Source organism: Thamnophis sirtalis, unplaced genomic scaffold, assembly GCF_051295495.1.
Source record: "Thamnophis sirtalis isolate CommonGarterSnake01/CBP01778 unplaced genomic scaffold, rThaSir2_p1.2 scaffold_3, whole genome shotgun sequence".
NCBI classification, from domain to species: Eukaryota; Metazoa; Chordata; class Lepidosauria; order Squamata; family Natricidae; genus Thamnophis; species Thamnophis sirtalis.
The window spans coordinates 6,227,859-6,255,043 of NW_028261383.1; the positions used below are offsets into that span (position 1 = coordinate 6,227,859).

The window sequence follows — 27,185 nt, forward strand, 5'->3', positions numbered from 1 at the left end:
CATTTTGATTCAGGTTTCTCTGTTCATATTGTAATTGCAAGCGGTCTTTGGTGTGCTCTGAGTTTGGTTGTTTTCTTGCTGATATTTCATTACCCAAACTATGTAACATTATCAATGTTATCTAATGTGGGTAATGAAACTTCTGCAAGAAAATAACAGAGACCAGAGAGCACCACAGACCCCTCATTTCAACTCTGAGCTACAAATAACCTCATCCTTTCATATTGTGGTTGTGTGAAAGGAAAGCATTGAAAGAGAAAGAAAAGAACATAATATGATTAATTCATGTTTTCTGTTTGGTCTCAAATGTTTGCTATCTGTAGAATGAAGACATTCAATTTTAAGATATATGAGATGGCAGAAACAGCATGGTTGGAAAAGTCATATATGTTCCCATGTGAGAATTGAGCTTATCCTTTGTTTCCTTTGTAGAATGCACTGAATGAGGAACATGCATTGGAAATTATTGTAAGTAGCTCTTTGACCATCTTCTCCCTTTTCCATGTGAAATATTTTTCTTACAGGTGATCAAGCAGTTCTTTTCAGATTCTTTTTTTGGATTCCACCTCACCAAAATTTAGCAGATAAATACAAAGGAGGATAGCCATCTTATTTTATGATGAAGAAAACAACCGAGACCAGAGAGCACCAAAGACCCCTCATTTCAACTCTGAAATGAGGGGTCTTCATCTTATCTCATTCTTGAAAAAGATGAATGCTTTTAGGATTTAATTAAAAGATAATTAAATGTAAATTATGAGGATACTGTTTGAGATGTACCAACAGATGATTGAGAAATGATTATTTGAAAATAGTTGAATGAGGATTAGTAATTGATGTTAATTAATTTAGCAGAATTTTTTATGTGGAGAATATATGTGAGGTGTGGATAATCTGTTACTTTGTATACTAATTAATTTGAACTGTAATACATTTTGAATAGTAAGGATTCAATTAAAAAAGAATTAAATGTATATTATGAGAGTATTATTTGATATGTACCAACAGATGAATGGGAAATGATTACCTGGTCATAGTTAAGGATGTGTAAAATGAGAAAATGGATTGGTAAAGGTATACATGGATGGGGAACTTGAAAATAATTGTAATGAGGATTAGTAATTGATGTTATAGTAAGAAATTAGAAAGTTATGAGTGTTTAATGATGTTTAGCTATGTAAAACTATTAGGGTGCTAGCTGGAAATATGGACATGAATTTTAAACTATGTGAAATGATGTTTGAACCCGGTCCATACTTTGTCCCAAAAAAGATACATTTTTGGGGGGATGGGGGACAATAATAGAATTGCTATATATGTATACATTTAAAAGGAGGATGTATGCAAAATTATTAATATGAAAGACCGTTATTGGAATGTGACTATTAACAGCATCAATACTAAATTCAGTCTACTCAGAGGCTGAAATACACCATGTAAGCTAAGCGGAGAGTGTGAAAGGGAAGAGGGGAGAGGATTGGAGGGGAAGAGAAGGGATAGAAGAGAGGGAAGCAGAGGTGAGGAAAAGAGTAGGAGAGAGAGAAGGGGTGAAAAGAAGAAAGGAGAAGGAGAGAGGAAGTGGAAGTAGAGAAGAGAGGGATGGTAGAGGGAAGGAAGGAGGTAGGGTGGAGAGAGGGAGAGGAGGTAGTTCTGCTGTGGAACAGGGTATAATATGGTTTATGGACAACAGAAGAGCAAATGAGTTATTGTGGGTAATCGGTGAGAAGAATTGATATAATATTGGAAAATGCATAATAGTGTTTGTTAAGATGTAATGGTATACTTGCGGATATTTATATGGGAAAAAAAACTTTTCAAAAAAGAAAAGAAAAAGATCCCTGCCTCCAACAGTCCCCAATGTTTGATGGGTGGGGGGTAACTTGAGTGGTAAAAATAAGGGTTTTTAGGGTTCAGGGTGGCCTAGATCGTTTTAGGAACTTTTTCTGACCCGAAAGTGCTCTGGATCTGAGCTGACATTGTTGTAGCAGTTGGAAGAGGAAGTAGATGTTATTGCGGGATTTCATCCGCCCCTTTTTCAGTGGTGGGATCCTGTTGGTTTAACAACTGGTTTTTCTGATTGTGTGCATGCTCTAAGAGCACACACATCTGACGTGTGCTGCGTGCACCTGCACTTTTAAGAAAACTTACTTTCCGTGTTACTTCTGGGGAGTAACATAGCTGAGGTGCGGTAATCCGTTCTGCCGTGCAAAGCAACTGAGGAGATATAGGTCAATAAAGGGCAGGGTCAAGCAGGCCACCTCTTCATCAGAGCAAACTGGTTCGCTCCCAGCTGATCGTCGGAGCTACTGCTTCACCTGAACCAGTCTGAACCGGTAGAATCCCACCCCTGCGCTTTTTCCATACATGGCTACATTGAAAATCAGGAAGAGCACACCTAGGTGGAGACATACGTCTTCATATTTAATAATGAATATATTTCACATTTGAACTTACTTGGAGGGAGAAGAGGCAGAGAGGGTAGAACAGTGATGGCTGACCTTTTTGTTGTTGGGTACCAAAAATGTGAGTGCATGTGCGCAATAGCACATGTGCATGCTGGCACCCATAATGCAAAGCCCCCCCACATAGGCATGTGTGCACAATCCACCGACGCCCCTCCCCCACATGTGCCACACTGCTCACTTCCAAGCTGAGCTTGGTATTTCCTCTGAAAGGGGGCAGGGAAAGCAGTTTTCTCCATCCCCAGGCTCCAGGAAAGCCTCCAGAGCTTGGGGAGGGTGAAAATGACCTCCCAGCCCTCCAGAAGGCCGAAAATCAGTTGGCCAGTGTGTGCATGTATGGTGGAGCTGACGGCTCGCATGCCGGCAGATATGGCTCTGCATGCCACCTGTGGCATACATGCCATAGGTTCACCATTACAGGGGTAGAAGAAAGGGAAGCTATTGGTGGCAGAATTAAAGAAACAATTAAAATATGTCTTACCTATGCAGGTGTATAACTAAAGTGAATCTAAGTTCCAGCATGAAATCTGGATCAGTAGTGCTAACAGTGTTGTCCCTCAAATGCTATGTCTGTTAAGGCTTCCCTTTTCTGAGCAATCATCTTACCTGTTTGTGCATGAATACAAGCATTATCCTTCAGATTTCTCATGCATATTTTGGTTCTGTGAATGTTGCAGAAAGTTCAGAAGAGAAAGAAAAGGAGAAAGAAGCCTCAGAATAATCTTAATTCAAATTTGGTTTTTTTTTAGATTGAATACACCCTGTTGTGATAAGAAAGGTGTGTTTTCTAAGGGAAGGGGAGCAGCAATTCATATAAATGATATCCAAGATGGTAGTGATGTCAGGGACAGAGAGGTCCTGTGGGTCTTCACACCAAAATAAAATTTGATGTGCTTGTTTCCTTTCTAGAATGCTTTGAATGCAGAAGAAATTGGGAAATTAATGGTGAGTAACTCTTTCTTCGTCATCTGCCTTTTTGTTGAGTGATATTCTTCTTGCATGCTTTGAAGCCCCATTTTTGTGATTCTACCGCTCCCAGAAAGCATCTACAGAATCTCCAGAGCATGAACAGAGCATCCAGGGTCAAAGCATTTCCTTTACCTACTGACTGAAACAATTTATCCCTTAAATAAACTGCCACTATCACTGATTGGCTGAAATGCAGCCATGTGACCACAGGGGTGGGGGTGGCCATCAGAACTTTCAAACCTGGTCATAATACCCAAAGGGAAGTCAATCATAACTTCAAAGGGTAACGAAGCAAACAGTTATAAGTGGAGGACTACAAATAGGGAATGTAGAGATTTAATGTCAGGTTCCCAAACATCTGGAACCCCAACTGCCTTTTCTATTAATTATTTTTTTGTTGGCAAGCATCTTATCTTTTGAGGGAGAAATTCAATGCAGCCATTATTCCACTGGATTCTCTGTGCAGTTTTTGGTTCTGTGAAAGTGGAAGAATAATGAAAAGAAAATGAAACAATGTTTCAAAACACAATTCATTCATTTGTGCCTTTTGTGGCACAAATGTTCTGGTAAGAACCATATGTAACTTATTTATACAATGAAGCAATTTACATATGTGTTATCAAAGATGGCAGTGGTGCCACACTTAGAAAATAATGTGTGACGTCTTTTCAAAATAAATGTAATATCTTTGGTTTCCCTTACAGGCTATGGGTACGGATCAAGTTAATATTCTTGAGTTAATAGTGAGTAGACTTTGTTCATCTTCTGTCCTTCCTTTGGATAATATTCTTCTTGCCATGCATCCTTTTGTTATTTCACATCTTCCAGAATGCATCTTACAGATTAACAAAGTTGGAAGGGACCTTGTAGGTCATCTAGTCCAACCCCCTGCCCAAGCAGACCCTATTCCATTTTTGACAGATGGCAGTCCAATCTCTTCTTGAAAACTTCCAATGATGAAGCTCCCACAACTTCCAAAGGCAACTTCTGTTCCTTTGGTTGATTGTTCTCCTTATTTCTAGGATGAACCTCTCTTTGTTCAGTTTCCATCCATTATTCCTTGTCTGCCCTACAGGTGCATTAGAAAATAGCTTGACCCAGTAAAAGAAATTTGGATATAAATTGCAAATTGTGACTTGGGAAAAAGACCTATAAATTTTATTAACAAATGTTTATTTAGATCTTGTTATAAAGGTGTAAGGTCTTTTTTGGGGGGGGAGTCTGATGAGAGGAGATGGGACATAAGTAGTAAATGATTTTTAGCCAATTATAATAACAACAAGGAAACATCGATGGACATTGTTTAACAATATATACATGCTATGGCATTGGCAAAAGTAACTTGGATATAAATTCTAAACAGTGAGTTGGGGAAAAAAGGGGGGGAAGGTTTGGAAACTTTATTAATTGACTTTTACTTAAAAGATGTCATAAAGGTGTAATGTTATTGGAGGATTTTTTGAAATAGCTAATAGCAATAGCAATAGCAGTTAGACTTATATACCGCTTCATAGGGCTTTCAGCCCTCTCTAAGTGGTTTACAGAGTCAGCATATTGCCCCCAACAATCCGGGTCCTCATTTTACCCACCTCGGAAGGATGGAAGGCTGAGTCAATCCTGAGCCGGTGAGATTTGAACAGCCAAACTGCAGAACTGCAGTCAGCTGAAGTAGCCTGCAGTGCTGCATTTAACCACTGCGCCACCTGTGCCATTATGTGGTTGTGTCTTTAAGTATGAATGATTTGAGGTAAAAACATGTTCAAATAATTGTAGTCAAATGAGAATTGTGATATATTGAAAGTAAGATATACAAAGATTTTTGATTTAAAATGTATAATCTAATGTGAACTATAAGTAATGACTGTGGAAGAAATGCACGAAAGTTATCTGTAACCAATCGGCACGTTTTCTACAAGATGTAATGAATGATGATTCTTTTTTTGTGTTTTTGTTCAATTAAAATAAAATAAAAAACTTTTTAAAAAAGAAAGAAAATAGCTTGACCCCTTCCTCTATGTGGCAGCCTCTCAAATATTGGAACACTGCTATCATGTCTCTCCTTGTTCTTCTATTCATTAGACTAGCCATGCCCAGTTCCTGCAACTGTTCTTCATTTGTTTTAGCCTCCAGTCCCCTAATCATCTTCATTACTCTTCTCTGCACTTGCATTGTCAACATCAACAGATTGTAAGTTGTCTTGAATCCCAGGCTTGGTTGAACCTTGCTGCGTGATACAATCTTCCCAGTCCCATGTGGTGAGATGGGTAGAGGGCTAATCCTACTATGTCCTGAGAGTGAAGGCCTTTTGTTTTGTAGATAAGCTGGCCCAGCGTTTTGTCTTGCAGATAGGTTGGCACCAAAATATCTGCTGGAGGGCAGGGAACTGAGGCTCTGAGTTTAGAAACATGTATCTCCTTTAGGGAAAATATAATATTCTGCCTTTTAAAAAATATCCCCTAGAATATTTCATTCTTCTAGGAGATGGGTGGGCCCTACCTTCCTACAGTACCCAACAACACTTCAGTGGTTTTCCTTGAATTCCTGCCATCGCTTTCCTTGACTTTGCCTACCTCAAATGGTTGGTGTGGCTTTACGTACCTTCTCTGGTGTTGTGAAGTCATTCACATCAATATCCTCCATGGCCCTCAAGGGGTCACCAGTTTATTTTAGTGGGCTGCTGTGGCCCAGGCAAGGCCTACACGTATCACACATTGGTAAGTCTTCTGAAAGAATCCATAATGGTTTTTCTTCTCCCTTACAGTCAATTGGAGAAAAGATAATACCTATTATCAAGAAAGCTAATGATGGCAAAGGACTGTCTAAATTGATGGCAAGTATCACCCTTAAATTGTCTCATTTCTTCTACATTTTCTATGTTATCTTTCTATGACTACAGTAACTCTCTTAAGACTCTCTTCAATCACCCACCACTCCCAGACATTTCAGCAGAAAATTATAAAATTTTGGCAATATTTGAAGGAATATTCTTGCTTAATTAAAATCGGAGGTCACATCAGTCTTTTGAAGCTATCAATTAACTAAAGAAATATATACAAGAAAAAAAAACTCTTTATAAGAGCTGATTCATAATATGTCTTTTGGAAAGTAAATCCTTTGCTCATGAAAACATAATAAAACCTTTAAAGAACAATCTTAATTAATGTGCATGTTTTTGGTCCTGATCACCCTATGTTATGATAAGAAAGGCATGTTCTTATTCTGAGGAATGAAATACAAGTATAATCATATCAATATACGATATGCCTTATTGAAGATGGCAATTGATAGCATAGTAAAAGAAATCATGTCTAAACGTTTGGATTGTTGGGTTATTGGAAAATACCCATTTCCTTCTTAGATCACTGCAGATCACTTATATCACTGCAATCACTGTCTCTGTTAATGTTGCCTATTTCTTTTGATTATGATGGCTTGATCTACTTTGCTCAAACCATCCCATTGACATTAATACCCTCTGTGGCTCTCTTCGACCCACTCTTGATTTGAACAAATTGTAGTGGTCCAGACCTGACGCACACAAATCCTCATAGGATTCATGGTCACACCATAATTATAAAGGTATCCTTTTGTTTCCATTTTAGAGTATATTCACTGATGATTCAGATGGAAAAATGGTAAGCAGCTTCTGTTTTCTGCCGTTGCTTTCTTTCATATTCTTCTTTGTTTGTTTGTTTGTTTGTCAAACGTGTACAAGATATGAACATTAACGTGAACAAAGGAAGTAAATACAGATAAATGGGGACAGTAAGACAGAGATGGTAGGCACGCTGGTGCTCTTATGCATACCCCCTTTACGGACCTCTTAAGAATGGAGTGAGGTTCACGGTAGACAGTTTGAGGTTGAAGATGTGAGGGTTAGAGTATGTAACAATGGAGTCAGGTAGAGCATTCCAGGCATTGACCACTTTGTTGCTAAAGTCGAATTTTCTGCAATTGAGCTTGAAGCAGTTTACCTTTTTTTATAGCAATAGCAGTAGACTTATATACCGCTTCATAGGCCTTTCAGGCCTCTCTAAGCGGTTTACAGAGAGTCAGCATATTGCCCCCAACAATCTGGGTCCTCATTTTACCCACCTCGGAAGGATGGAAGGCTGAGTCAACCCTGAGCCGGTGAGATTTGAACCGCTGACCTGCTGATCTAGCAGTAGCCTGCAGTGCTGCTTTTAACCACTGCGCCACCTTGGCTCTTGAGTTTGTATTGATTGTTTGCCCGTGTGTTATTGTGGTTGAAGCTGAAGAAATCGTTGACAGGCAAGATGTTATAGCAGACAATTCTGTGTAGTATGCTTAGATCGAACCGCAAGTGGCACAGCTCCAGATAGACCAAGCCCAAAAATTTCAAGCCTGGTGGCATAGCAATGGCAAGCAATAGGACTTAGACCAGTGGTTCTCAACCTGTGGGTCGGGACCCCTTTGGGGGTCGAACGACCCTTTCACAGGGGTCGCCTAAGACCATCGGAAAACACATATTTTTGAAAAAATACGGAAAACATAAAACAATTGTATGGTTGGGGGTCACCACAACATGAGGAACTGTATTAAAGGGTCACGGCATTAGGAAGGTTGAGACCCATTGACTTTTACAGCCCTCTCTAAGCAGTTTACAGTCACCATATTGCCCCCCCAACAATCTGGATCCTCATTTTACCCACCTTGGAAGGATGGAAGGCTGAGTCAACCTTGAGCCAGTGAGATTTGAACTGCTGAACTGCAGGTAGTAGTCAGCTGAAGTAGCCTGCAGTACTGCATTCTAACCACTACACCACCTAGGCATAAGAAATTCTATTGTGAGTAGAGGAGTGCAGTACTCTTTGATCTGAACAAGCATCCTGTCAACCCTGGAGCCACCTTTTAGCATCTTCAGGGTTACCACCCTGAAGTCAGGCTGGCTGAAGCTGTGGGAAAGGGAGGCGGGAGTAGAGATAGCTGAGGGGAATATGTAGGCAAAAAACATTATTTCTGGTGGGAATCCTCTCACCAGCACCTGGAGGGGCATGGGTGGGGAAAACCTGAGGGACTTCAGATTCGGGTTTTCACCAGCTGTGCCAATATGGCATGCCTAATAAATCTATACTTTGAGGAACCCAGACTTGGAGTTTTGATTTCCTATGGGCTGTTACTTGGAACCCTGACACAACTCTCTTATCTTTATTCCACCTAAACCAAAAGCATCTCCAGAATCCCCAGAACATCATCACAAGTGGAAGAGCCAAAATATTCTTGCTGCTTTTAACCTTCCTTCCAATGACTGATCCCTTCAAAATAGATCTAGTGGCCATATTGGGGTCAATATTCTCCCCCCAAAAAACTGAGCAGCAAATGGGGGGGGCTAGATCTCAGTCAAGGAGGTCCATTTGAGGAAGATGGCAAGCAATGAGATGTGCATGTTCTTCTTTTCTGATTTGTGGTGAATTGAATTAGGAAGGAAGGAATTTCACAATGTATTTGATTTTACTGTGGCATGTATGGTATTGTTTTTCAATTGTCAGCTTTGAACTTCAAAGGAATCTGTCCATGCTATCAAAAGGCACATTACCTTCTGGTGAATGAAAGATATGTCTTGGAATAAAAGAATGAAGCTTGCAGTGATTATATAATTATAATTAATGATGGTTATTGTGTCATTGGCCAAACTTCCCACACTTGTTTGGGGTTTGATCCAGTGGTGGGGTTCAGCTGGTTCGCTCCGGTTTGGGCAAACTGGTAGTTCTGGTGAGCATTTGGCCCCATCCCTCCACCCCTCCACCCCAGTGCTTTCCTGTCCTATATTTCCCTGATTTTTAGCTCAGCTGATTCGTGCAGCACAGCAGATTGCTGCCTATCAGCTGTTTTTCTCACAGGGGCTGACCTAGAAATTAGGTTTTGAAGTTTAAAAAGGTCATTTTTTGAATGCTGCACGCACACGCAAAGCGCACACTCATTGAACCGTTTGTTAAACTGGTTGCATCCCACCACTAGTTCGATCCCCTCCCCTTTCAACTCACTCCTTCCACCGAATGTGCAAATCATAGCAGCCACCCCACCCACCCACAGATGAAACACGGTTCTCCTATAAAAGCTCCAGAAATTCAGAGGAAAAGACAAACACTCTCCTGGTCCCACCAGCCTGACTCAGTTGGCCTTGCAATGTTTGTCTCCTTTCCTGGGAAGTTCCTCCAGAGCATGGAGAGGTCAGGTGTGTCACTGGCATCCACCAGTCTTGCTCAACCCACTAATCACTCACAAGAGTTAAAACAGAACTGGTCCACGGCTGCACTTTTGGTGTTTACTCCATAACTTTCTTCCCCTGCTATGTTGAGGGGGGGGGATTAATCCTTATCAGAGACCTTGTCAGAAGGCCATTGTTTTACTTGGAGGCCATATAGGATAACTGATATAAGGCACAAGTTGCAGTTGTCTGATTTGAAGGTCAAAGTTGTGTTTGTAAAGTCACTGGTTTGGTTCATTATTTTATCTCTTCCAGGCTCTCCCTTATCATCATCCTGTCCCTGGTGGACTCCAGCCTGGGATGACTGTATATGTGCAAGGCATGGTCCCCAAACACATCAGGGGGTAAAGTTCCTTTACAGGCTCATAGGAAGGGCAAGATGCTACCTTATTCAAAGTAATAGTTATAAGACTATTATGTTGTTAAGGGTGGTTTACAATACAATAAAATAGCAGAGTTGGAAGGTACCTTGGAGGTCTTCTAGTCCAACCCTCTGCCTAGGCAGGAAACCCTATACCATTTCAGACAGATGGCTATCTAACATCTTAAAGACTTGCAGTGTTGGGGCATTCACAACTTCTGGAGGCAAGCTGTTCCACTGATTAATTGTTCTAACTGTCAGAAAATTTCTAAGTTGCTTCTCTCCTTGATTAGCTTCCACCCATTGCTTCTTGTTCCACCCTCAGGTGCCTTGGAGAATAGTTTGACTCCCTCTTCTTTGTGGCAACCCCTGAGATATTGGAACACTGCTATCATGTCTCCCCTAGTCCTTCTTTCTATTAAACTAGACATACCCAGTTGCTGCAACTGTTCTTCATATGTTTTAGTCTCCAGTCCCCTAATCATCTTTGTTGCTCTTCGCTGCACTCTTTCCAGAGTCTCCACATCTTTTCTACATCATGGCAACCAGACTGAATGCAGTATCCCAAGTGTGGTCTTATCAAGGCATTATAAAGTAGTATTAACACTTCATGTGATCTTGATTCTATCCCTCTGTTTATGCAGCCTAGAACTGTGTTGGCTTTTCTGGCAGCTGCTGCACACTGCTGGCTCATATTTAAATGGTTGTCCACTAGGACTCCAAGATCCCTTTCACAGCTACTACTGCTGAGCAAGGTACCACCTATACTGTACCTGTGCATTTCATTTTTGTTGCCTAAATGCAGAGCCTTACTCTTTTCACCATTGCATTTCACTTTATTAGATAGTGCCCAATGTTCAAGTTTGTCAAGATCCTTCTGTTTCTTGAGCCTATCTTCTGGAGTGTTGGCTATTCCTGCCAGCTTGGTGTCATCTGCAAATTTGATGAGTTCTCCATTTATTCCCTCATCCAAATCATTGATGAAGATATTGAAGAGTATTGGGCCTAAAACAGAGCCTTAGGGTACTCCACTGCATACATCCCTCCATGTAATGCAGTTCCATTGAGGACTACACATTGAGTGTGGTTGGTCAGCCAGTTACGAATCCATCTGGTGGTGATGCTGTCTAACCCACATTCTTCTACTTTATCTAATAGTAGGTTATGGTCTACCTTATCAAATGCTTTACTGAAGTCCAAGTAAACTATATCGACGGCATTCCTCTGGTCCTCTAATTTTGTCACATTATCAAAGAATGCAATAAGATTAGTCTGGCATGATCTGTTTTTGACAAACCCATGTTGGCTTTTGGTTATTACTTTGTTTGCTTCTAGGTGTTCGCTAATTCGTTGCTTGATTATTTTTTCCAGAATCTTTCCTGGTATTGCGGTCAGCCTGATAGGTCTCCTAGTTTCCTGGATCTATTTTTTTTCCTTTTTTGAAGATGGGAACCACATCAGCTCTTTTCTAGTCCTCTGGTAGTTCCCCGGTGCTCCAGGATCTCTGAAAGATATAGTTCAGTGGTTCTGAGATCTCACCTGCCAGTTCCTTCAGAATCCTAGGGTATAATCCATTCGGTCCTGGTGATTTGAACTCATATAGGGTAGGCAGGTGCTCACTTACTGTTTTCTTCCCTATTTCAATTTGTGTTCCTAATCTGATTTTTGTGGTGCTGTTTTTGATAGGTTGGACTGTTTTCTCCCTTTGTGTAAAGACAGATGCAAAAAATGAGTTAAATAGTTCTGCTTTCTCCCTGTTGCTTGTCACCTTCTTGCCAAATTCTCCCAGCAATGGACCAATTGTTTCCTTAACCCTTTACTTGTTTTGAACATGTTGGAAGAAGTTTTTTTTGGTGAATTTTTACTTTTGTGGCAAGCCTTTCTTCATTGTGAGCCTTAGCTTTCCTCACTTCATCTTTACAGGCTCGTTTATAGAATTAAAAGTCTATGCCAAGATAAAAGCTTTTCTAGGTTCTTCAGATAGTTCCACACCCTGCTTCTTGCAACTTGAACTAAGCAATGAGGGCTAGGAACTTGATTCTTCTCTTCAAGCAAAAATGCAGGAGCAGACTTTTACTCTGAGACTGCTGCACCTCTCATTTAATTTTCCTCTTCTTTTTTCCTCTCTCTCTTCCAGATCATGGGTGAAATTCAATGTGGATTTTGCAGGTGGCCAGCATAACGGGGTCGACATTCCCCTCCATTTCAACCCTCGTTTTAATCAGAAGAAAGTTGTGCTTAACACGTTTCAGTCTGGCAGGTGGGGACGTGAAGAGGGTCATCAGATGCCCTTCCAAAAGAGCGAGCCGTTTGAGCTCATCTTCAATGTCACTGAGGCTGGATACCAGGTTGGTTGGTACATGTGACAGAGGCTTCTTTGGGACTGCAGGTGCATCTTCATTCCCCTGGAATGAAGCATGAAAGTATTTAATGGCAGCTTTCCTAAGTTCATATCTTCCAGATACTTTTACGGAATGTACAAGTCATCCTTGTTTAGCACCCACTGGGACCAGGAACTTACTCATTAATTGATGATGTTGTTATGTGAAAACATGACTGTGCTTACAATCAAACTTCAGTTTTTCGCTGCTTTACTGTCCTACAATGGTTGTCAATACCAGGATTTGTTGCAAAGTTACTTTTTCATCACTGTCTTAATTGAATACAGTCACTAAATGAAGACAACATATAAGTGAAGGAAATATATTTTGGTCTAGGGGGAAAATTGAGCATTATTGAAATAAAGGCTTTTCCCTTTGTACATGTAAACATTTTGACCTCTGCTCAGCTTTGGGTGGGTTTTTTTTCCTGGCAAAAATAGGCATGTTTTTCCTGCAAACAAAATGTATGATCCCAATTGAGACTTGATCCCTTCGGATTTGCTCTCTGACAGATCCTGGTGAACAAGACACCCTTCTGTACCTACAAGCATAGAATCCCACCACAAAGCGTGAAGGCCATCTACGTGAAGGGAGATATGGAGCTGAACTCTCTGAATGTGACAGAACCAACAATGAACATGGCAAGTGACCAGTACTGACAAATCGGCACTTCCTAATCCTTGATCTCTCTTTGGGAATTGATTCTGGATTTGCTCAATCCTCAAACTACCTCTATTTCTTTCTCCCCTCTAATTGCTCTTTCCTTTAATTGTTCTTGACCCCTAAGAATGACTGCCCCTCTGGGTCCACAATTGTCATGGCTTACAACTCTGCATGCTAGCAAAAATAGCCATCCTAGGATGACAATAGGACCAGCAATTGAACAGGAAATAAATTTACCCCAGGCCTGGTTCCGATGCCCCAATTGAAATATTTGTGATGCTAATTTCCTGTTGATCAGACCAACCAAGCAGGTCTCAGATGTTTGCTAGACATCTCTTTGTTTCAGTGCCGTTTGCATGGTTATTTCTTGGAAAAATTCACAGAAAAATGCAAGCGGTGAGAACATTGACTTTGAATCAGACAAAATTCCCTTGGTTGCCCCAGAGTTGGTAGGAAGATATGGATGGAATCCAAGGATGATGTCAACACATCAGCCCCACAAGATAGACCAGATCTTAGAAACCAATGTTCTATACAGTAAGTCAGGACTAATTTTATTGTAACTGCTCCAGTAACCGTGTCTTGCAAATCTCTCTCTAAGGATTTTTTGCATGAAAGAGGGAAAAAATATGATTTATGATTTTGGTGGTTGGGTAAATCATAGCAAGAAGAGACTAATGTTGCAATCATAAAGTAAGAGGTAAATTTATAATAGTTTTTTTAATTGCTGTCAAAAAATATGGAAGCTATACCTTTTTTTCTCCTTTCCTTTCTATTTTATGTTTTTTTTCTGTTACTTTTAGCTTTTTCTATGATTACTTTCTCCTCTTATTCACATTTATTGTATTAGTTTATATTAACTTTATCTTCTTTTATAAAACAATGAAGCCTAAATATTTCTCTGAATCTGCTTCTTCCTTTCTTCCTTTATTTTTGATGGACTAGATGTGGCTTGTCTGAGATGCTTTTCACATAGACTTTCTTGGATTGGGTTCAGGCCCCTCTTATCTGACCATTGCCTTAGTATAGCTCTTCATAATGGTATGTGTGCATGACCTTAGGAGACAGGAGGAAGAGTCATAGATTAAGCAACACTCAGATAAGAGGCAAGTGAGCCTGGAGAAGCATTGGGGGAGTGGCAGACAGGGCCGGATTTAGATGAAAAGAGGCCCTAGGCTATGCCACATATGAGGCCCTTTCACCTCCCATTTTTAAGTTTGTAAATTACATGAGAGACAATAAAATACATCATTACTGTGATATATCAATATATATCAATATATATAGCTGGCCTCCTGACAGAGGGCGGCTCTGCTCTGCGGCAAAGGCAGCGAGGCCAGCCGCCTCCCCTGCTGCGCTCAGCTGCCCGGCTCGGCCCCCTCGTTCTCACCTGCCTGGCCGCTGGTGGTCTCCACGTCGACGGAGTGACTACTGGGAGGGGCCGCGCCTCTCGCCTGACCGCCAGTGCCGGGAACGTGGGCGGGCTCCCCAACTGCCACGGCACTGGAACAATCTTAACCAATACATTTTTATGTTTGTTTTTTAGTCATATGCGTAGAATTTCTCCTTATTTTTGGTTCAGTGTTTTAGTGTTCACTGTTTTTAGAATAGTGTAATTTTAATTTTGCTAACAATTTGAATGTAGGCCTCTCTTGATCTTGAGGCCCTAGGCTGAAGCCTAGTTAGCCTATAGGAAAATCCGGCACTGGTGGCAGATTTATCATTAGGGACACCCCCCCCCCTTAGTTTTTTTGGATTACAAATGCAAGGGGGGGAAGGGATGTACTTTCATGTAACCTTGGGGTAAAGTTAAAACTACTTTCAAAGAGCATTCAGAGGCTACAGCTGGTCCAGAGTGTGGTGGCACAGGGAGTTCTTGGGGCCCAAAGAATGACCCATGTAAAACTACTGTTCTGCAAGTTACACTGGCTGCTGATTTGCTTCTGGGTGCAATTCAAAGTGTCGATAATCACCTATAAAGCCCTTAATGGAACATGTCCAGGCTACTTGAGAAACTGTCTCATCTCACTGCAATTGACCAGCCCCATCTATGCTGGCAGTGGAGGCATGCTGCAAGCCCCATTGGTTCAAGTATTTTGCTGGTGGGGTCCAGGAGAAGGACCTTCTTGGCCATTGCATCTGCCCTTTGGAAAATCCTGTCCCCTGGAGTAAGGTCAGCTCCAACCCCCCTGATCTTCTAAAGGAGTCTAAACCCTGGCTCTGCCAATTAGCTTGGAGCTCCAATGGGGGAGCTTCACAATAGAGGTGGTTGATAAATTAACAAGAGATTCCCCCCTCTTGCTCCTACACTTCCCATTTTTAATTGGGCCATAGTGTTTGGCTTTTGGTATTAACCTATTTATGCCTTTTAACCTATACAGTTTTTACCTTTTATGATTATAGGCCACCCAAAGTTACCCTAAGTAAGTTGGGCAGCCAATACATTTTACAAACAAACAAACAAAAGATAATACTTTGGGGAGTGATTCTTGTATGGACTACCTTCCAGAGCTGACTTTCTCTTTTCTTGCTTCATGGCAGTCCCTCTCTCCATGGGACACATTTGTGGGGGAAGTCAATGAAAGGATAGTAATCTGTCTATGTAGGCAAAGATTCCCCACCCACCAGCACACTTTTTAACTACTCATACCATCCATACAAATGCAAAATGTGGCTTGGAGTTAGAGTTGCTGCCATCCAATGGACGCTTATAAGATGTCCTACTTGGTCTGACACAGAAGGCAAATGGAAAGGCACAGATTGTGGTTGTCCTGTTTGAAAGTCAACATTGTGTTTGTAAAGTCACTGGTTTGGTTCATCATTTTCTGTCTTCCAGACTCTCCCTTACCACCATCCTGTCCCCGGTGGACTCCATCCTGGGATGTTTGTATATGTACAAGGCACAGTGCCCAAAGACTGCAAGAGGTAAAGTTCCTTTGCAGGCTCACAGAGAGGACACAATACTACCTTATTCAAAATAATAGTAATAATAAGACAATTACGTTGTTAATGGTGGTTTATATAATTCAAATTCTATGCCAAGATTAAATCTTTTCTAGGTTCTTCAAATAGATCCACATCCTGCTTCTTGTAACTCCAACTAAGCTATGAGGGCTAGGAACTTGATTCTTCTCTTCAATCCAAAAACACAGGAACCTACAGATTCTAGCTTCAAGGCAAAGAAAAAAATGGGAGGAGCAGAATGGTGCTCAGAATTCTGCACCTTTCATTTAATTTTCCTCTTCTTTTTTCCTCTCTCTCTTCCAGTTTCTTCAATGTGGATTTTGCATGTGGCCAGCATAATGGGGTCGACATTCCCCTCCATTTCAACCCTCGTTTTAATGTGAATAAAGTTGCACTTAACATGTTTCGGTCTGGCAGGTGGGGACATGAAGAGGGTCATCAGATGCCCTTCCAAAAGGGCGAGCATTTTGAGCTCATCTTCAATGTCACTGAGGCTGGATACCAGGTTGGTACATGTGACAGAAGCTTCTTTGGAACAGATGCATATTCATTCCTTCCCTGCCCCGCCCCCACTCCCCCAAATTCACCATTTCTCTGGAATGAACCATAAAGGTATTTAATACCAATTTTCCCAATTTCATATCTTCCATATGGGTTTAAGTGATGTACAGGTAATCCTCATTTAGCAAACATTGGCACCAGCAACCTACTCATTAAGTGATGAAGTCGTTAAGTGAAAACGTGCCTGTGTTTATGATTGCGCTTCAGTTTTTTCTTTGCTTTGCTTTGCTGTCCTGTAAAGGTTAGAAATGACAGGATTTTGTCAGAGAATTCATGACTGGCAGAGACATGGTAACAAGGTCAGCCAATACATAGGCATAGCAACTAAGTCAGCCAATGAGGGCTGTTTGGGAGCTGAGACAGCTAGGCGCCTGAGCATGGCTTAGTCAAACTGTTTTGTACTAAAGCTGCAAGTCTGTGCTGAGAACTAAACTGGTCTGCTGCTCTGATCTGAAACTGAAGAACCACTCTTGGTATTGTATATATGTCTCATATGTTATATTATATATAAAGAGAAGTTAATGAATCCTGCTGAATAAGTTATGTGTGTGTGCTTCTGGTTTTTATTTCTGCAACAAACTCTGACAAATTTGTTGCAAAGTTATTATTTCATCACTGCCCAAATTGAAAACAGTCACTAAATGAGGAGAACCTATAATTGAAGGGAAAACATTTTGGTCCAGGCGGGAAAATTAGGTATTGTTGAAATAAAGACTTCTCCCTCTGTTCATATACACATTTTGACCTCTGCTTAGCTTTGTGGTGGGTTGTTTTCCTGGCAAAAATAAACAGGTTTTTCCTGCAAACAAAATGTATGATCCCAATTGAGACTTGATCCCTTCGGGTTTGCTCTCTGACAGATCCTGGTGAACAAGAAGCCCTTCTGTACCTACAAGCATAAAATTCCACCACAAAGCGTGAAGGCCATCCATGTGAGGGGAGATCTGGAGCTGAACTCTCTGAATGTGACAGAACCAACAGTGCAGAACATGGTAAGTGATCAGTATTGACAAATCGGCACCTCCTGATCCTTGATCTCTCTTTGGGAATTGATTCTGGATTTGTTCAATCCCCAAACTGCCATTCTCTCATTCTCACCTCTAATTGCTCTTCTTGCACATCTTTCTTGACCCCTAACAATGGCCTCCCCCTCCCAGATCCTCAATTGATACGGCTTACAACTCTGCATTCTAGCAAAAATAACCATCCTAGGATGAACACTAGGACCAGCAACTTAACAGGGAGTAAATTTACCCCAGGCCGACATCCTACTTTCCCCCTTGTAGATTCCACAAATCAGAATTTCTCAGCCTGGCAGTTTTAAGATATGTGGCCTCAACTCCCCGAACAGCCTAGGAGAGACCTGTACATCTTTGTTAACAAACACACAGAACCAGGAATTGTGCCTGAACAAGGCAACCTGCCTCTTCAATCAGAAGATTACAAGCCTGTCACATGTGCTTTCTCCACTGAAAAGCCAGACTCTGAGACATGGAATGGTAACCTTCTGTGAAACCCCTAGATAAAAAGTTGGGCCAAGGCCATGGTGGAATTTTTGCATTGGTGTAAATTACCTTTCTACATTTTTTCACAACAAAGGTGATAATTCCCAATTGTGTCTTAAGAGTGGAGTTCTGTTGGTTGTCCTGATGTAGGCTTCAGACACATCACAAACCTGGATGCAGAAAGAGAGAGTGGCTCCATGGGGAATATAGTCTGAGCCTTCTTTGATCCTGCACCCAGTTCTGTCACTTCTGTCAGAGTTCTGTCACAGGTATATTATATGTGGTATCTTTCTCAATAGTAGTAACTGTGAGAGAGATCTTGGAGTCCTAGTGGACAACCATTTAAATACGAGCCAGCAGTGTGCAGCAGCTGCAAAAGAAGCCAACACAGTTCTAGACTGCATAAACAGAGGGATAGAATCAAGATCATATGAAATGATAATACCACTTTATAAGGCCTTGATAAGGCCACACTTGGAATACTGCATCCAGTTTTGTTGCCATGATGTAAAAAAGATGTTGAGACTCTAGAAAGAGTGCAGAGAAGAACAACAAAGATGATTAGACAACTGCAGGCCGAAACATATGAAGAATGGTTGCAAGAAGTAGTTTAACAACCGGTTCGGTGATTGTGTGCTTCGCAGTTTTAACAAAACTTACCTTCCATGTTGCTTCTGGGGAGTAACACAGCTGAGGTAGGGCAATCTGCTCTACTGCATGAGTCAGCTGAGAGGATATAGTTAAGTAAAGCACAGGAGGCGGGCGGGCCCAACTGATCATCGGAGCGAACCAGTTTTCTCCCAGTTGATCATCGGAGCTACCAGTTCACCTGAACTGATCCAAACTGGCTGAATCCCCCAAACTCTTCAACTCTTCGATCCCTTCATAATACTTTGTATTCAATTGAATGCTCCAACACTGGAAGTTTTTAATAAGATGTTGGATAACCATTTGTTTGAAGTGGTATAGGGTTTCCTGTCTAAGCGGGGGGGTTGGATTAGAAGACCTCCAAGGTCTCTTCCAACTCACATCTGAATGGGCTGCTGAGACAGATGGCACTTGATAAAAAAAAACATCTGAAGCATTACTGGATTCTTCCGCACTCACCCTTGAGAAGTAAAGACCAGAAGGAGATAGTTGAATGTCCATCTTCCCTGATGGCTCCACAGAGGCTGGTTTAACATTTCAACTATGGATTCCTCAGGAAGAGCAAGGAATGGGGCCATGGGCTTGATTGCTTGCATTTTTTCAAGGAAACGTTGGTGTATCTGCCAAACAAATTCAGGGGCATGGACATAACTGGCATTCTCCCAAATGCATTCAGGTACTGGCGATTATGTCTTGGTGTGATTGTGTTGCCCTCTATACCTAGTGCATGAGTAGGTATGTGTTGAAAATTTAAAAAGTTGCAAAATGCTTGCATCTACTGGGGCCATCCCATCTGCCCACAGATGCTCCAGAAGTGCAGAGGAAAAGACAAACACTCTCTTGGTCCCACCAGCCTGACTCAGTTGGCACTTATAATGTTTCTTCTTTCTTTAGAGGTTCCTCCAGTGCAGTGAGCGATTGGGCATCCAGCCAGTCTTGCTCAATCCACTGAGCAACTGAAAGAGCTAAAGCAGAACCTCTCCATGGCTGCACTTCTGGTGCTTCCTCTGTGCCTTCCTTTCCCTGCCATGTTGGAGGATTAATTCTTATCAGAGGCCCCCTCAGGAGGTCTTTGTTTGACTTGGAAACCACATGGAAAAGCTGGTACAAGGCACAGATTGTGGTTGGACAGATGAAAAGTCCAAGTTGTGTTTTGCTGTAAGGTCATTGGTTTAGTTCATCATTTCCTGTCTTCCAGGCACTTCCTTATAATCAACCTGTCTCTGGTGGTCTCCGACCTGGGATGTCTGTATACGTGCAAGGTGCAGTACTCAGACATCCAAAAAGGTAACATTCGTTTGCAGTCTCATAGGAAGGGCAAAATCTACCTGTCTCAAAATAATAGAGATAAGATCATTATGTTCTAAAGGTAAATTATACAGCTCAAATTGTCTGACAAGATTAAAGCCCTTCTTAATTGTTTGCATAGTTCTACATCCTGCTTCTTAAAACTCCAACTAAGTCATGAGGGCTTGGAACCTGATTCTTCGGCTAAACCAACAAAGAGCATCATATGTATTCTAGCTTCAGGGCAAAGGAAAAGGAGGAGGCAGAACTCTATTCTGAGCGTCCTGCACCTACCAATTAATTTTTCCACTTGTTTTTCTCTCTGTCTCTTCCAGATTTGAGGTGAACTTTGCCTGTGGCCAACATGATGGGGCCAACATTGCCTTCCAGTTCAAGGTTTACTTTAATTGGCAGAAAATTGTGCTCAACACATTTCAGGTTGGCAGGTGGGGACATGAAGAGCATCATGAGATCCCTTTCAAAAATGGTGAGGATTTTGAGGTCATCTTCATTGTCAATGAGGCCAAATACAAGGTTGGTACAAGAACAGAAGCTACTTTGGGACTGCAAGTGGCCCCTCATTCCCTCTGCCCCAAGAATTCACTGTTTGTCTGGAATGAACCATTTTAACACTGACTTTCCTAACTTCTTACATATATTATTTTAAGTGATGCACAAGTTGTCCTCATTTAGCAACAATCGGGACTAATGATTTAGTCATTAAGTGTTGAGGTTTATGAGTCCTATGTTTATGATTGGACTTCAGCTTTTCTTTGCTTTACAGTCCTGTGAAGCTTTTAAATGCCAGGATTGGTTGTAAATGTACTATTTTAACACTGTCGAAATGCATACAGTCGCTAAATGAGGACATCTCCCTGCTCTTGAAAGGAAAACATTATGGTCCAAGAGGAAAATGAGTATCAAAATAAAGGCATCCCCCTTTTTGACATGAACACATGTTTACTTTTTGGACACCTTTCTGGACCATCTGCTCAGCTTTGGTGTGGGATATATTAATGGCAAGAATTAAAAAAATATCCTGCAAAGAAATTGTATCATCCCAATTGAGACTTGATCCCTTCGGCTTTTTGCTCTCACAGATCCTGGTGAACAAGAAGCCCTTCTGCATCTACATGCACAGAATCCCACCACAAAATGTGCAGGTTATTAATATTAAGGGAGATGTGGAGCTACAATCTCTGAATGTGACAGAAGGATCAACGAAGGAGAACATGGTAAGCATTACCAATATTGACAAGTTGGTACCTCCTGATGAGTGGTGGGTTTCAAAAGTTTTTAGAACCTATTCTGTAGGTGTGGCCTGTTTTGTGGGAGTGGCTCAGCAGTCATGTGACAAGGTGGGCATGGTCAACTTGGAAAATGTGATGAAACTCACTTAACAACACTCTTGCTTAGCAACCAAAACTTTGGGCTCAATTGTGGTCATAAGTTCTTTCTTTCTTTCTTTCTTTCTTTCTTTCTTTCTTTCTTTCTTTCTTTTTTTCTTTCTTTCTTTCATTTATCTCTCTCTCACCCACTTTCTTTTCTTTTTTTCTTTTTTCTTCTTTTCTTTCTTCCTTTCTCTTTCTCTCTTTCTCTCTCTGTGTGTGTCTGTCTGTCTGTCTCCCTCTGTGTGGATCTGTCTCTCTCACCCTCCTTCTCTCTCTAGCTCTGTCATTCTCTCTCTGTGTCTGTCTCTCTGTCTCTCTGTCTCTCGCTGTCTCTCTCTCCTCCCTCCACCATCTGTCACTCTGTTTGTGTGTCTGTCTGTCTGTCTGTCTCTCCCTCACTCTGTATGTGTCTCTCGCTGTCTCTCTTCCTCCCTTTCTATCTATCTATCTATCTATCTATCTATCTATCTATCTATCTATCTATCTATCTATCATCTATTTATCTATCTATCTATCTCCCCTCCCTTCCTCTTTCTCTGTCACTCTGTGTGTATATGTGTGTGTGTGTGTGTCTGTCTGTCTGTCTCTCACTCACTCACATAATCACTCACTCTGTGTGTGTGTGTGTGTGTGTGTGTGTGTGTCTGTGTCTGTCTGTCTATCTGTCTGTCTGTCTCTCCGTCCCTCCCAACCCGCAGATGGGCTCTGGACCAGTGGAGTCTCTTTCTTCTTTTTAACCAGGTGATCTTTCCTAAGACATAAAAAAGAACCTTAATTGCAGGCTCAACAAAAGAAACTGGAAAGAGATACTGAAGCCAGGAAGCTGAAACCTGAGACTGGAGAAAAACCATTTCTATCCCCTTACCAACCCATCCAGGAAGACGAGTAACAAGAGGGGGATCCCTCCCCCTGCGGATGGGTTCCAGACCAGCAGAGTCTCATCCTTCTTTTTAACCAGGCAGTTATCTTCTTTTTAGACCTGCAAACTTTTTAACTAGGAGATCTTTAACCAGGCGAACTTCAGCTGCTGCACAAGCACATGGGCACGCACTGCCCTTTTCTCTCTGATAGCCGCCTGGTTAAAAAATAGGAGGAGGCTCCGCTGGTCCAGAGCCCATCTGTGGGGGAAGGGATCTCCCTCGCATTCCTTGTCTTCCCGGATGGGCTCTGGACCAGCGGAGAAAAAGCGACAGCCTGGAAACCCAAGCCCCATTAGCCCCCAAAGCCTTTTCTGGATGTCTATTGCAGTTGCGAGGAGCCGAGGAGAGTGCAGAGAAGGTTCTCAGTGCTTTGGGAAGTCACAAAAGCAGCTGGGAGAGGCGAGTGGCTTGGTTTAGCCTCCCTGGACGTCGCAGCAGCAGCTCCAAGTGCGCCAATCTCGGCATTTTTCACATTGGGGCATGCTGCAAGAGGGAGTGAATGATGACCTTTTCCAGCTGGCGCAGAGGATTTCCACGGACTTGCTTTACTGAACAGGGGTGACAGGCCCGCACTTCCACAACCAGAAATCCGGAAAAGGTCTTCACTCACTCCCTCTTGCAGCATGCCCTGATGCGAAAAATGCTGAGATCGGTGTGCTTGAGGCTGCTGCTGTGACATCCAGGGAGTCTAAACCAAGCCGCATGCCTTTCCCTGCTGCTTTCACAGCTTCCCAGAGTGCAAAGAACCTTCACGCTCTTCTCCGTGCTCTCCTCAGCTCCTCGCGACTGCAATAGATATCCAGAAGCGGCGGGGGCTATATTCTCAGAAAAGCAACTCCGGGAAGGTCCTTTGGTGGTGGCAGGCATCCTAGAACCTGCCTGCTAGCAAAGGACCTTCCCAAAGTTGCTTTTCTAAGCAATGGGGAGACAGAAGGGACAAAATACCATCCGTTTTCCCCGTGCTCAGAAAAGCAACTTCGAGAAGGTCCTTTGCTAGCAGGCAGGTTCTAGGATGCATGCCACCACCAAAGGACCTTCTCAAAGTTGCTTTTCTGAGCACGGGGAAAATGGACGGTATTTTGTCCCTTCTGTCTCCCCGTTGCTCAGAAAAGCAACTCCGGGAGGGTCCTTTGGTGGCAGCAGGCATCCTAGAACCTGCCTGCTAGTAAAGGACCTTTCTGAAGTTGCTTTTCTGAGCAATGGGGAGACAGAAAGGACAAAATACCGGCCGGACGGGATGGGTATACAGGGCCAGGGGTGGGGCTGGCTTACTTCCGGGTCTGGTGAGCTAGCAGCCTCTTGAGAGGGTGGGGCATTGAGTGTAACCTGGATTCTTTATTTCAGCTGGTGCCTTACACAGGAGACATTCCTGGAGGTTTGGGAGCGAACAGGAACATCACAGTGCGAGGATCTATTCCGAAGAACGCTAAAAGGTCTTGGGTCTGTTTTTTTTTCCATGCATTACTAGATTCAGGCAGAGGAATGGAATTGTAACCATTGGGCATCTCTGCCTTTCTACAGTCCAGGCCAGAGGTCCCAACCTGCCAATGCCTCCCAGGCATCACATATTTCAGCCAAACGTTCCCCCAGCTCACAAGTTAAACACCAGGGCTCCAGTTTATCTTTGGCACAGCAAAATGCCAGTCTTAGGGCCTTTCATAGTTTATCTCCTTTATATGACTTTCCCATCTTTTGTGCACATTCACAAGGAAAGCCCAGAGGGAAAGGGGAAGGGGAAGCTGTGTTACTCCCCAGAAGCAACGTTGAAGGTACGTTTTGTTAAAACTGTGAAGCACGCAAGCACCAAACCAGGTGTTAAACCCTATACATTTAAGAGAAATTGTTGTCCAATGTCTTCTTAAAACTTCCAGTATTGGAGCATTCAAACTTCTGAAGGCAAGTTGCCTCACTAGTTAATTGTCCTCACGGTTAAGAAATTCCTCCTTAGTTCGAGGTTGCTTCTCTCCTTGATTAGTTTCCACCCATTGCTTCTTGTCCTGCCTTCAGTTGCTTCGATGATCTCTGGCGGGCCCGGGACAGGGGCTGCTCCTCTGTCCTGGTCGTATTAGACCACTCAGCAGCTTTCGATACCATCGACCATGGTATCCTACTGTGACGACTCGAGGGGTTGGGAGTGGGGGGCACCGTTTTATGGTGGTTCTCCTCCTACCTGTCAGATCAGTCGCAGTTTGTGTTGACTGGAGGGCAGGGATCGACCCCGAGGCGTGTCACTTGTGGGGTGCCCTAGGGGTTGGTTCTCTCTCCCCTCCTGTTCAACATATATATGAAACCACTGGGTGAGATCATCCGTGGTTTGGGGGTACGGTATCATCAATATGCTAATGATACCCAACTTTTCATCTCTACCCCAAACCACCCAAACGATGCCCTCGACGTGATGTCCTGATGCCTGGAGGCTGTGCGGATCTGGATGGGGAGGAACAGGCTCAAGCTCAATCCCTCCAAGATGGAGTGGCTGTGGTTTCCGTCATCCCGATTTGTGCATCTTGTTCCATCTTTGATGAAAGGGGGAGAAATTTTAGCCCCCTCAGAGAGGGCCGCAATCTGGGCGTCCTCCTGGATACGCGGCTTAGTTTAGAAGAACACCTGACGGCCCTGACCAGGGGGGCCTTTTACCAGGTTACCTGGTACATCAGTTGCGCCCCTTCCTGGATTGGGATGCTCTGTGCACAGTCACTCATGCCCTCGTCTTTTCTCGCCTGGACTACTGTAACGCTCTCTACATGGGGCTGCCCTTGAAGAGCACCCGGAAGCTTCAACTGGTCCAGAATGCGGCTGCACGGGTTATCATGGGGGATCTAGGTGCTCCCATATTACACCCCTTTTAAGCAGCCTGCACTTGTTGCCGGTTGTTTTCCGGGTGCGATTCAAGGTACTAATTATGACCTTTAAAGCGCTCCATGGCTTAGGCCCAGGGTACCTGCGAGACGACCTACTGCCACCGGTAGCCTCCCATCGTCCAGTGCGATCCCACAGAGTTGGCCTCCTCAGGGTGCCGTCGGCCAGACAGTGTTGGCTAGCGACCCCCAGGGGGAGAGCCTTCTCTGTGGGAGTGCCTTCCCTCTGGAATGAGCTGCCCCTGGAGCTTCGTATAATCCCTGACCTCTGGTCCTTCCGACACGCCCTAAAAAGTTGGCTTTTCCAGCAAGCCAGCCTGGCCTGAAGAAAACAAAATAAATTATTGATCACTGTTAATTTTAATTTTTTTTAAAAAAAATGTCATTGTCAATTTTAATTGGGTTTGGGATATTCTATTTAATTTTTTTTAACTTTTGTATTATGTGTTTCTTTTGGTGTTGTACGCCGCCCTGAGTCCTTGGGAGAAGGGCGGCATATAAATCTAATAAACCTAAACCTAAACCTAAAAATGGGCCTACCAGAAGTTCCAGAATTCCAGAAACAAGCCCATTTCTGGCCTCTGCAGGGCCTCCAGAGCTTGGGGGAAGCCGTTTTCCCCCTCCCGGATGCTCAAGAAAATTTATTTATTTATTCCAAGGTTCATCTGAGACACCTGTTTTGTTCTCTCTTTCCAAGCTTTCGAATCGATTTGGTGGCTGGCCAAGATATTGCTCTCCAGATTTCTCCATGCCTGGGACAAAGATTCGTGATCCGCAACAGTTTTCTCTATGGCAGGTGGGGAGCCGAGGAAAGGGCCTTGCCCTTTAACCCTTTCCAACCTGGGAAGAACTTTGAGGTCAGTTGGCTTTGATTAAGCAAGGTGGGACATCAGCAGGGAGGCAATCAAAAAAGTTAATATGTCAGTCATAGTGATACAAATGATATCTGCCCCTCATGTTTTAACTGTCTCATGTAGACATCCCTGGGTTCCAGCAAAGAGTTTGGCTGGTTGGCCAATGAGAAAGTAGGGAGGCAATGAGGGTGTAGAAAAGGTCCAGCTGATGCCTTCCAGAGGTGTAAGGCTTCATCTCCCATAATTCCCAGTTAGCACAGGAGAAGAGAATCCATCTGCCTTCTGAAAAAGGATCTTTGGGTCATTCAGAATCCCATTTTTACCTCTCTCCTGGAAAATTGTCCTTTTATTGTCCTTGAGGCTTTGGTGGGGGGAGGAGAAAATGATGTGGCAGTTGTGACAATGAAGCTCCATATCTTATGTATTGGTGGTACTTTTTGGGTTTGATGCAAGTTGTGAATGGTGTGGACTGCAGACCCCTTACCAGAGGACAAAAGGTAATCCAGATGTACTGATTTTCCACACTAACATCCTTCCTCTCTTCCCAGCTCTTGATCCACTGTGACAACCAGAAGTTCAAGGTTTATGCCAATGGTCAACCCTTCTTCAACTATACCCATCGTTATTTCCCTATAGAAGACATTGACACTCTAGAGATCAATGGAGATGTGACTCTGTCCTACATCAAGTACTAAACAATTGGGCAGGGGGAACAGATCAGTAACATCACAGACCCATCCCCTTCTTTCTCTCTCAGTCTGCCAATATACTTAGAATCTTGCTGATGTCAAGTGGTCTACAAGCTCCAGTCATTCATTCAGTCAATCAGTCAATCAATCAAACAATCAATCAATCAGAAATTCAAGTGTAGTGAAGAATATTAAGCAGCATTTTTCAATAAAGCATCTTGATCAAGTAATGCAACAGGCTTACTTTTCTGTCTTCTGAATTTGATTTGTGGATGATAGCAAACACTTTTACTTTTGCACATATAAACAGATGAACGCCAGGTGATGGTAGAAACAAGGCAGAGGAGGGAGGTTCTGGCTGTGAGTGAAAGGCATCGCTTGCACAGGCAGGGTGCCCCCATTTAGAACTATCTCGAACCCCTTTCCTGCCCCAGAGATGCTTC

General features: G+C 42.8%; 1 protein-coding gene and 1 long non-coding RNA gene across 3 annotated transcripts; both read left to right on the forward strand.

Annotated features, from left to right (window-relative positions):
- The first annotated feature begins 431 nt into the window (after window positions 1-431).
- LOC148047072 (uncharacterized) lies at window positions 432-6,261 on the forward strand. The gene is made up of 4 exons (XR_015695761.1): window positions 432-468; window positions 3,372-3,407; window positions 4,136-4,174; window positions 6,193-6,261. It is a non-coding gene; the product is annotated as an uncharacterized LOC148047072 (long non-coding RNA).
- A 5,918-nt stretch (window positions 6,262-12,179) lies between these two features.
- LOC106543104 (galectin-6-like) lies at window positions 12,180-26,972 on the forward strand. 2 transcript variants are annotated; one of them, XM_087707756.1, is made up of 11 exons: window positions 12,180-12,369; window positions 12,915-13,043; window positions 15,902-15,990; window positions 16,333-16,534; window positions 17,451-17,582; window positions 19,942-20,030; window positions 20,366-20,564; window positions 21,131-21,265; window positions 23,686-23,774; window positions 25,897-26,056; window positions 26,602-26,972. In XM_087707756.1, exons 1-11 carry the CDS (start codon window positions 12,307-12,309, stop codon window positions 26,746-26,748), a joined length of 1,434 nt encoding a protein of 477 aa, XP_087563882.1. In that variant the 5' UTR covers window positions 12,180-12,306; the 3' UTR covers window positions 26,749-26,972. The 2 variants fall into 2 exon arrangements, with proteins under 2 accessions (XP_087563882.1, XP_087563883.1); XM_087707757.1 differs by having other exon boundaries at window positions 23,686-23,781; window positions 26,602-26,740.
- The last annotated feature ends 213 nt before the right edge of the window (window positions 26,973-27,185 follow it).

Bases quoted from the DNA above. Each gene is read 5' to 3' on its own strand.
- LOC106543104 (XM_087707756.1), top strand. From the start codon at position 12,307: ATGCCCTTCCAAAAGAGCGAGCCGTTTGAGCTCATCTTCAATGTCACT. The intron at 20,565-21,130 runs GTTGGTACAAGA...TTGCTCTCACAG, and splicing joins TCAATGAGGCCAAATACAAG to ATCCTGGTGAACAAGAAGCC. The intron at 23,775-25,896 runs GTCTTGGGTCTG...TCTCTTTCCAAG, and splicing joins ATTCCGAAGAACGCTAAAAG to CTTTCGAATCGATTTGGTGG.